This window comes from Drosophila miranda (genome assembly GCF_003369915.1).
Source record: "Drosophila miranda strain MSH22 chromosome Y unlocalized genomic scaffold, D.miranda_PacBio2.1 Contig_Y3_pilon, whole genome shotgun sequence".
Lineage (NCBI taxonomy): Eukaryota > Metazoa > Arthropoda > Insecta > Diptera > Drosophilidae > Drosophila > Drosophila miranda.
In genome coordinates this window covers 3,128,513-3,139,446 of record NW_022881625.1, presented here as the reverse complement: position 1 = coordinate 3,139,446, position 10,934 = coordinate 3,128,513, and the positions used below count along the sequence as shown (strand labels likewise).

The 10,934-nt window shown below is 47.7% G+C and overlaps 1 protein-coding gene across 2 annotated transcripts in view; it reads right to left on the bottom strand.

Moving 5' to 3' along the window:
- Window positions 1-5,581: 5,581 nt before the first annotated feature.
- Window positions 5,582-10,934, bottom strand: part of LOC117194428 — a 49,163-nt gene continuing 43,810 nt past the window's right edge. The window contains exons 1-2 of one of the 2 annotated variants that reach the window (XM_033398995.1): window positions 6,080-6,448; window positions 5,936-6,007 (exon numbers count right to left, since the gene is read on the bottom strand). In XM_033398995.1, the coding sequence (XP_033254886.1) occupies window positions 6,111-6,416 (306 nt within the window). In that variant the 5' untranslated portion in view covers window positions 6,417-6,448 and the 3' untranslated portion in view covers window positions 5,936-6,007; window positions 6,080-6,110. Of the gene's footprint in view, window positions 6,008-6,079; window positions 6,449-10,934 lie in introns of those variants that run through there. The other variant, XM_033398994.1, reaches the window with a different exon arrangement.

Sequence of the window (10,934 nt, the reverse complement as noted above, 5' to 3'; positions counted from 1 at the left end):
CAGCGGTTTGAAGAACCTGAGCCACATCAGACTTAATTGTCTTTAACTCCTCTACGCAACCAGCACCAGTCAACATGTCATCGACATAGAAGTCGGAGTCAATAACTTCAGCAGCTTTATGGAGTGAGAGTTTTGCAGACTCACTCAACCTCTTCAAACACCGAATAGCCAAAAATGGGGCTGGTCCAGTCCCATATGTTACGGTGTTGAGCTGGTATATTCTCAAGGACTCAGACGGGTCTCTTCTCCACACTATGAGCTGGAATTGTCTATCCGCATCAGCGACCCAGACTTGGCGATACATCTTTTTGACATCGGCTTTCAAGGCGTACCTGTGTAGTCTGAATCGGAGCAATGTCGAATACAGCTCATCCTGTATCGTAGGACCGACCATCAATATGTCGTTCAAGGCCACCTGAGAGGACGTTTTACAAGACGCATCGAAAACGACGCGGAGCTTGGTCGACGTGCTTTGAGGCCTCAACACACACTGATGTGGAATGAAATAATGTGGAGTTTTGGGGATTGTGTTGTCTGTGGTAGACATGTGACCCAAGGAGAGGTACTCTTCCATGAACTCCAAGTACATTTTCTTCAACTCGGGGTCACGAGACAATCTTTTTTCAAGCGATCAAAACCGCCGTTTAGCCACTTCAAAGGAGTTGCCTAAGATACTGGGATCTGATTTGAACGGCAGTCTTACTTCAAACCGACCTGAAGGCACGACCTGAGTAGTCCTTCTATAATGCTTTTCACATAACTTGTGTTCAGGAGATAAAGACTTTTTAGAAGACGGCAATTCTTCCAGTGACCAAAACTTTTGTAATGTATTGTCGATGTGGATCACTGACTCTTCTCGACAACTCAAACAATTCCTAGCTTCTTGGGTGGCAGTCACCTTTGGAGTGTATCTGCCCGACACAATCCAGCCGAGAAGCGTTTTCTGCAGAGTTTGATAGTCAGGACCTTGTCGAATCTGACCAACAGATAAAAGTTCGAAAAATGTTTCTGCACCTATCAACATATCTATCTTCTGTGGCTTGAAGAAATATGGGTCTGCAAGTGGTAAGTTCTTCGGGATTTTCCAGTCACTCACGTTAAGTGTCTGATCAGGGTGATACCCCGAAATGGACTTTAGAATCCAGAAATCAACCGAAAACTCACTACCAGTAATTCGCGACTTCACCACCGTGTGTATCTTTTTCTTGACTTGTGAATTGGATTCACCAATACCAAGCAAGTTGATACACGACTCCTCCCTACGGTTCTGTAAGCGCTGTGCTAAGTCCTCAGATATAAAATTGGTTTGAGACCCCGAGTCAAGCAGAGCTCGGGCCAAAACATGTTCACCATTATTTGTTCGGACGCTTACGATCGACGTAGCCAGAATAACTCTATCCATAGCTGTCGCATGGAGAGCATGCGAAGTGGAAGGTTGATTCTGATTGGGAGGAGGAGAAGAATTCTCTGGGGGTGATGGTAACGCTAGACTTTTATTCGCCACTGTGTACCTATGCAATAAGGTATGGTGTGAGCAGCCACACACTCGACACTTCTTAGCTTTGCATCGTACTACAGAGTGGCCTGGCTGCAGACAATTGATGCACAAGGATGCAGTTTTTGCGAATTCGAACCTTTGCATTACTGCCAGCCGACCAAATGGACTGCAATCTGTCAACAAATGGCCTTTCGCATTGCAGTAGCTGCATTGTTGGTTTTTGGTATTCGCGGTGGAACACGCGAATGAGCTCCGATTATGCGGCTTGCTTGGCACAGCTTTCTGCTCCTGCTTTGGTTTGTCCGAATTTTCGGCCGAAAGATGCTGATGTCTGCGATTAAGCAACTTTTCACAGTCCGTCCAAAGTGGCAGTTTGTCATAATCGAGCTGTTCTTCCCATTTCTCTTTGGTCACCGGATCGACTCTGCTCAAGACGAGATGAATAATCATCGCATTCGAGATCTTTTTATCATCGCCTATCGACAACAACGAACCATATATGGATGAGGCGGTATCGATAAGGTATCTTAAGGACGATGCTGATTGCTGGGTCATTTTGGGAAGACTAAATAGGGCATCAATGTGATTTTTAAAGATCAGACAATCATTATCGTAGACCCGTTTTAAGCTAGCCATTGCTTTCTCGTAGTTGGTCTCGGTTACTTGGAAAGCCCTAACTGTTCCCAACGCTTCACCGGAGAGACACGAAAGCAAATGGTTGAACTTTCGATAATTGGAATGCTTTGGTCATTGTGAACTAGAGTCTCAAATAAACCTATGAAGTTTTTAAAGTCCGAAAAGTTGCCGCTGAACTGCGGCAGAGCTAACTTCGGAAGGCGAGCACGAGTTGGGCCACCATAAGCTGGTACTGCCGGTATTGTCTCATCAGCTGTCTTTAATGCGCAAATGAGAGACATTAATTTTGCCTTTGTGACAATTGAGAGTTCTTCCAACTCGACTCCAAATTCATCGTCAATGTCTATATCTTCAATCTTCTCTTGAAGTTCGCGTGCCGTGTCAATGCTACGCATCAGCGTTTCGAGTCTGCACTCGAGCTCCGTCAATACCAGCGGAATATCCCCCGCTTCTAAACGGTCCGCTAATAAACAAATGCCTTTGACACGGCAACTGCGCTTTTTCTTCAGCTCTTCAAGGGCAATATTGTTGGCTTTTGAGGTCATATTGATTCTCAATACAAGCAACTGAAGGCGAAAGATCGTTTCTAATAATCGTATTTAATGCCGAGGCACTCAATGAAATAATGGGTAATTGTACCAACACGAGGTGAAAAACCAATATACCCGAAAAATTTAGGGTAGAGCGTCGCTTGGCTGGCGCGTACACGAAAACCACACAAGAATAGCAACGAACTGCACTGGTGACAAGCGAAAACGAAAAATTTCACCGCTGCAGTTCTGAAGAATGGATGTTGTGTATACGTATGCACCGACAACGATCGACGCTAAATTGATTTGCGAGGCACGACTTTGTCTTAATTGATAGTTGGATCCTACTGACACCAAACGAATATACCCGACGAAAACAGGGTAGCGCGTCACTTGGTGTTTGGTTTGGATCAAGCGCGCCAAACAAAAGAACAACGATAAGCAACGGTGAAGAGCGAAAGCGAGACGAAAAAATTCACCGCTGCAGCTGCGTATTGGTATGCGTGCTTGGCCAACGACCCAACAATACATATATTTGACAACGAAAACGAGAAAGGGGAAAGGGGTGACAGCGATTGCAGTTAAAATGAGTTATGTGTAGTTATTGCGTCCAAGAGGGTTAGATGTACATATGTATGTATGTATTAATATATATATGCTCAACTCTAACTACAGCATGCAATCTAGCTCTACTATGTCATACGTATGTGCCAAGAATTGAAAGCGAGGTGCAATTGTTTCAGCACAAGACAATAATTGCGAGTTTTTTAATCTTTTCGTCTTCACTCGAGCTTTCAATTTTTTGCACAAATACCTCTTGAGAAGATTGGAAATTCCAGGTGCTGTACTCTCCTCTTCTTATACTGGATGCTCCACTTGGATCTTCTTGGGTAGATGGTATATGTGTATCTCCTTTTGTATATAGCTGCAGACAGGGTATTGCACGACCGACGCGGTGATTTTTAGTTTTGTTTGTTGAATTATTTGCACACACGTCGCGGTCAATTTGGCAATTTAGCTGCAGCACATATGCATGTACATGTAGGTATAATAGATTTTGGCTATTTATCTTTTCTCCACTGTGTCACTGTCACTTTTGCCTTCCACTTGAATTAATACGTTTAAATTGCAAGTCCACCCCGGGGCGCCATGAAATTTTAGAATAGTTTTTCTAAATAACGATACCGAAACAACTTGGGTGACTGCAATTTTGTATTTTAATACGACGAAAAAAAAGGAGTGCGTGCGTTCGATTTCATGGATTTTTCTCGACTTCTTTCATATATTAAACAATTTCTTCTGTGTCTACCTTACCTACGGTGGCAAAGCGGGGCGAATTCGCCAAGAGCGAGAGAGCGAGCTTTTATTGCGCTCCCGCTTTGCCCTAGCCTAACTTACACTAGACTTCATGAAATACTATCCTAATAACAATTATTATTATCCAAATGGCGCTACAGTCTCTGAGATCTTGGCGCTAATGTTTTACTCTAAGCAAAGCCGCCTATGCTACGTGTGTGTTAGAGAGTGACAGGGCGAGAAAAAATGAAATTGTTTTCTTGATGCTGGCTATAATAATAATACGATCCAATTCAGATCCAATTCATTCAATACGATTCCGCAGTCTTAAAGATATGGTCATTCTCTACAATTCTACGTTTTTGGTTTTCTCATATCTTTAAAATTGTGGATGCCACAGATTTTCGTCCTTTGTGGGGGCGGAAGTGGGCGGGGCGAAGTTTTGAAATATTTTTGTAGCAGTGACATATCACAGAAGTCTGGATCCAAAAATCGTTGCTCTAGCTCTTATAGTCTTTGAACACTAGGCGCTGAAGGGGACGGACAGACGGACAGACGGACAGACAGACAGGGCTCAATCGACTCGGCTATTGATGCTGATCAAGAATATATATACTTTATGGGGTCGGAAACGATTCCTTCTGGACGTTACACACATCCACTTTTACCACAAATCTAATATACCCCAATACTCATTTTGAGTATCGGGTATAAAAATACCCGAGCCGATAACACACCAAAAAGTCACTACAAATTCAAATTGCATTTATCAATGCCGGTCGCCAACTTCGGCAATTAATGCCCAGCCAATTCCTCACCAATTGGCCGCCTGGCGCTCGTGGATCTGGGGAAAGTTGGGCACTGGACGGCTGTGGAACTCGCGCTGCTTGCGCTCCGCCTCGAGGCACTTGCTCAGCTGCTGCTTCCTCTTGCCCTCGTAGATGTCCTTGAAGCGGTAGACCCGGGGGGTGTGGCAGCCGGCCTTGGCCACCTCCTTCTCCTTGAAGGCCTGTGGCATGGGCTGATCCACACTGGCGTCGCCCCAGTCGAATTTTATTTTCACATCAGACATTTTTACTTTTTTCACAACGATTTTACGGATTTATTATTTTTTTTTTTTTTCGAAATGTGCTTCCTTCCAAAGCCCGACTGTTTATGACGAACGGGTGGGGTGCCTGTTACGTCCAATTAAAGGCCTACTTCGAGGCCTGCTTTGCGATTGGGGTACCTTTTATTTGAATCAGCTCGTAGGAGAATATGTTATGTAGATTATTAATCAAATTTGCAATTCATGAAGTTTTCACATTATTTCGGCCACAAGCCACACTTTCCTACACATCATTTACATACAGGGATATTCAAAACAACATTTATCCAGAGGAAAAGCGAACCAAATCAAACACAAAATCAAATTCCACGGCAGATTGGTAGAGTCGCAGATGTGACGTACTCCTCCTCCACACTGGCACACGTGGAAAGCTCACACTCGTACGTGCATCGGGGGCGCATCAATTGATACACTTACAACAAATTGTTTGTACGGGCACACGTGGGCGTGGCCCTGCCCTGCGGATTGGCTGTGGCTTGGCCTGGGGCTGGTCGGGGGCCACTTGATTGATGGAGCCACCGACCCGAGCCATTTTAAACCAGAAAATGGGTCTCGCCTGGGAGACCGAACTGAGGGATACCCTTTCGAGGTGGATTTCGTTGTAGTGCGTTTCGTTTCGACCCTTTGGTGGTGTACCCCTCGCCAAGGGTATGCCGAACAAATTGATTGTGCAGTCATTCACACTCATGCACTCATGGGTGTACGTCTGTGCTGATTATAGTAATTTAATTTCTTCGAACAACAAAACAAATTTGAACAACAATTTAAAAACAAAGAAACAAATCAAAATTGAAAAAGGGGCAAAGGGATGACGGGAAAAAGGAAGGCCACTCCCCACTAACGTGGCGTAGTGCTGAACGGGCTGGGACTAGCCCGGAACGTGGTCAACTGGCGGTGCTTCTGGTAGTCCTCACGCTCCTTACGGAGGCGCTGCTCCTCCTGCTGCTGCGAGGTCTGGGCATTGAAGTTGCTGGGCAGAGGCTTCAGAGCTGGACGCGAGGACTCCAACTCCAGCCGCTGGCGGCGCCTCATCTCCGCCGGATCAGAGTTCTTGAGCACGTTGGGGGGACTGGCTGGGTGACACGGTGGACGACGGGCTTGGCCGCCTGGCGCTCGTGGATCTGGGGAAAGTTGGCACTGGACGGCTGTGGAACTCGCGCTGCTTGCGCTCCGCCTCGAGGCACTTGCTCAGCTGCTGCTTCCTCTTGCCCTCGTAGATGTCCTTGAAGCGGTAGACCCGGGGGGTGTGGCAGCCGGCCTTGGCCACCTCCTTCTCCTTGAAGGCCTGTGGCATGGGCTGATCCACACTGTCGTCGCCCCAATCGAATTTTATTTTCACATCAGACATTTTTACTTTTTTCACAACGATTTTACGGATATTTTTTTTTTTTTTTTTTTGCGAGATGTGCTTCCTTCCAAAGCCCGACTGTTTATGACGAACGGGTGGGGTTCCTGTAACGTCCAATTAAAGGCTACTTCGAAGCCTGCTTTGGGGTACCTTTTATTTGAATCCTGCTCGTAGGAGAATATGTTATGTAAAGTGCCTCGGACTGACAGCTGGGAGAAGCCTGTGGTATGTCCGGCTGCACTTTCCACCGACAAAGGGACCTCGATGGAAGACTGGACGTGGGGCTGGAGCTGGGGCTCGCAGTCGGTTGGCGCTGTCAGTTTGCTGTCCAACTGTCTGTCCCCGTCAGTCCGGGACGTCTATGTGGTGCCAATCGTTGATCCAGAGACAGCCACTGCAACAAAGGAAAAAGACGTCAATACGGACAACAACGAAAATCGGCCAAAACACATGAAATGCACACTTACCTGCCAATCACCAGACAGAGCTGACCAACAAGAAGCTGCCTCGCCATCAACATCATCAATTTTCTGCCAAAGGGACGGAAAAGGAGGCCTCATCTGATGACGCTGCCGCCTGACCATGGCCGTGACGTCACGCCAATCCGAACCAACAGCTGCCGAGGAGGCCAGGCCAATCCAACTGACAGCGCATCCTGGGTGGCCGGACCAGCAGCCACTCGGATGCGGCCAACAACAACAAAAACGACAACGTATCCTGGTGGCCGGACCAGTTCGCCACTTGGATGCGGCCAATATCATGATTCGTTGGCATCACTTTTCGATGTCAACGTCAGCACAACGACAATGCAGTTTGGTGGCCGACCAGTGCCACTCGAGTGCAGCAGCCAACACCAACCAACGACAGATGCAACGTGGGCGGCCGGACCAGAGCCGCTCGTCAATGAACACCTTTGCCCACGATGCACGCCATCTCCAAGTCCAGCCATCGCCACCAAAGATCCCAGATGGTGCCACTAATCCTGCACAGGGACAACAGAGCCGGCCGGTATGCGGCGCAATGTCTGCATTGCGTTTGCCATGCCGCCGTGCTTTCGTTGTAGTTGTCCCTCCTGTTAAAAATAAATGATATTTAAGTATGTTTATTGTTGTGTAAATGTATTGTAATTATTGTTTGTTTTACCTTGTATATACCTCTGTAGTTTGTAGTCCTTATTTGTAGTAATTGTAGATAGATTGTCCTTAGCTGTTTAATGTAATTTTAATTTTAGTTATTTATTTTAGCATATTTACCTTTCCCTCTTCATCTTCTTTCCCAACTATCACCCTTTCCACAATACCTGACAAGTGGCAACGCCATTAATGACCCAAAAATACCACGCCAATTAGAAAAAATACCCGAGCCGATAACACACCAAAAAGTCACTACAAACTCAAATTGCATTTATCAATGCCGGTGTGTTATCGGTCGCCAATTCGGCAATTAATGCCCAGCCAATTCCTCATCCACCCCCCCCCACCCACTTCAAACGTCACTAAATGCCAAATGCGGTTGAGCAGAAATAAAATGAACCTGCCATCCTTCGCCACTCTGCCAAATGCCCCAACAAAGCCATTTAAACCGCCACAAGATGCTATGCGGTCGACTCTTCGAGCGTCTCGCGCCCGGATCGTAAGATCCGGAAATTTAAAGTATCCGGCGGTTATACGGGAGCAGGCAAATTTCCCCCTTCCCATTCCATCCCCCGCCAACAGAGCAGCCAACACAAACAGCACAAACATAAGACACTGGCCATTAACAACGACAACACAGACAGCCACTAAAACAAACGGCCAATGCAAATTCTCCATTGCCTACTTATCGGTGCTGCTGCCCTCGGACCACTTTCATCTCACTCAATATTGGGTGAGTGAAAGTGGAACCGGGGGTGAGAGCACCGGTAAATGACGATCGGCGATCGGCCAGTCGAGTTGAGGGGGAGATATGGGAGTTGGTGGACATATGAGTGTTCCACCATGAACCTCGTCGCCACTCTCATCTCAGTCCGCCCGCTCGAGAGGTAGCGATCGTCGGACGTTTTGAAAACCGTGTCGTGTCGTGTCGCTTTTGATTGTTCTGTGCGGGTTCGCATTGACGTTTTTCTGTGTTGCCCTGTTCTTTTTGTGTGTCTGTGTGTGCCGTGCCGTGCCGTGCCGCCCTTCCTCCACCACACCCATTACTATCTATGACAAGCTTTTGTTTCCCGTCCACATCACAAACCAAAAAGAGATAACTGTGATAGACGAGAAAACAGAGAATAAAAGTGCCAATAAATACATTAAACACAAACACACACACACAAGAGACTTTTCAATTAAAAACAACAAACAGGCAGCAGATCGCCAACACACAAACCAACAGCCAGCCATGACCAGAGGAATGGCCAGACGAGGTCAACCAGACGACACAGCGACGGCGGCAGAGCGCCCGCAGAGGCCCCCTAGCAGCAGCAGCAGCAGCCAACAACACCAACACAAACACCGCCAATAGCAGCAGCAGCAGCAGAGCCCTCGGCGCAGGCGCCAAAACCAACGACAACGCCAGTGCAGAGCGCCGACGCCACAGCCATCCATCGAGTGAGTACCCAGCCATTGCCATGCCGACATATCCACGGCCACAGCCACTCCCCCTCGAGCCCCATCACATCAGCAGCAACAGCAGCGCCAATACCAACTGCAAATCCCGCAACCCCGCCAAATCCAAAATCCCGCCAAAGACAAAGGGAAAGGCCGAAAAGACGCCAGCAGCAACTACACAACCACAATCACAACCAATCCCACCAACACCAAAACGACGCCGCGCCCTCATCGACAGTGGGAGTGACGATGAGGGTGAGGGTGAGAGGAAGCAGGCTAGACGACGGGGCCGCCATCACCAGCAGCGGCAGCAGCGGCCGCCAATTGGGAAGCCGAAGAAAAAAAGGCAGACAATGGAGGAGCTAGAGGCTATTGTCCAGGAGCAGCTGAGGCAGCACGAGTTGAGGGAGCAACAGCAGAAGCAGCAGAAACGGACGGCAGATGCAACCAACACCAAAACAGTTGCCGATCCTGCCACTCTGCCGCAATCTGCACAGCCAACACATGCCCCTGCCCCTGCCCTGCCCCTGACACTACTATAAATGCAAATAGCCAGACCCACAGCCATCACCAACATCGACAACAGCCAATACATAAACAATTACCAGCCATTCACACAGACAATACCACAATTAACAATAGAGATAATAATGACGCCAATACAAAACAAATACAAATACACCTGCAATACAAACACCAACACCACCACCGCCATCACCATCACAAACACCCTGCCACTACCACCGACGATGACATCCGGCACGGCGAATTCGGGCATCAGCCCAGCCAGGAACGTGGCTTGAGGATCCTCATCCGAGGACTCTCCCACTCCACGCCGCCGGATTGGATTCGCAGCAGTAAGCTGAACGAGGGGTTCACGGTTTGGTTTGTAAGGGTGATCATATCACCGATCGTATCACCACACATACGATTAAAAAGGGCTCTCAAAATACTTACCGCCAGCCATTCAGACACACACACACAAACATCCATTACACTTGGGCGGCCGGACCTGTGCGTTCGAGTAGGTGTGTCGTTGTCCGCCATTGCCACAGCTGGTGGCCGGACCAGTGCCACTCGCTCTACACTAGGGCCACAATTGCCGACGCACACACACACTCACATCCATTTCACTTTGGCGGCCAGACCCGTGTCGCCACAGTAATATGTGTGCCGTCTACTCCTGGCTCCCAGCTGGTGGCCGGACCAGTGCCACTGGCTCTCCAAGAGAGCAGCCACAGCCACAACGACGACGAGGTGCTAATTGCACCTACTTCTGACGACTTCGGATGACGCCAATTTCGTCGACCAGGGGGAACGACGGTGTCGGCCGGTATGCAACGCAATGTCTTTACAAGCATTGTGTTTTGCTATGCCGGCCGATGCTCCGCTGTTTCTTGTCTTCCCTGTAATTATAGAAAAAGATATAGACATTATTTTAAATTGTTATGTTTATTGTAATATTGTAAACGTAAATCAATTGTACCTGTTTTGTCTCGTCTTTGTTCCAGTGTAGTATCTCTTTTATTACCTGTTTTTCCGTCGTCTTCACTCCAGTCTACTACTTATCTGTATTGTTATTTCTGCAAGTGCTTGTCTCTTTTTTATACCCGATACTCAAATTGAGTATTGGGGTATATTAGATTTGTGGTAAAAGTGGATGTGTGTAACGTCCAGAAGGAATCGTTTCCGACCCCATAAAGTATATATATTCTTGATCAGCATCAATAGCCGAGTCGATTGGGCCCTGTCTGTCTGTCCGTCTGTCCGTCTGTTCGTCTGTCCGTCTGTCCGTCCGTCCGTCTGTCCGTCCCCTTCAGCGCCTAGTGCTCAAAGACTATAAGAGCTAGAGCAACGATGTTTTGGATCCAGACTTCTGTGATATGTCATTGCTACAAAAATATTTCAAAACTTCGCCCCGCCCACTTCCCCCCCACAAAGG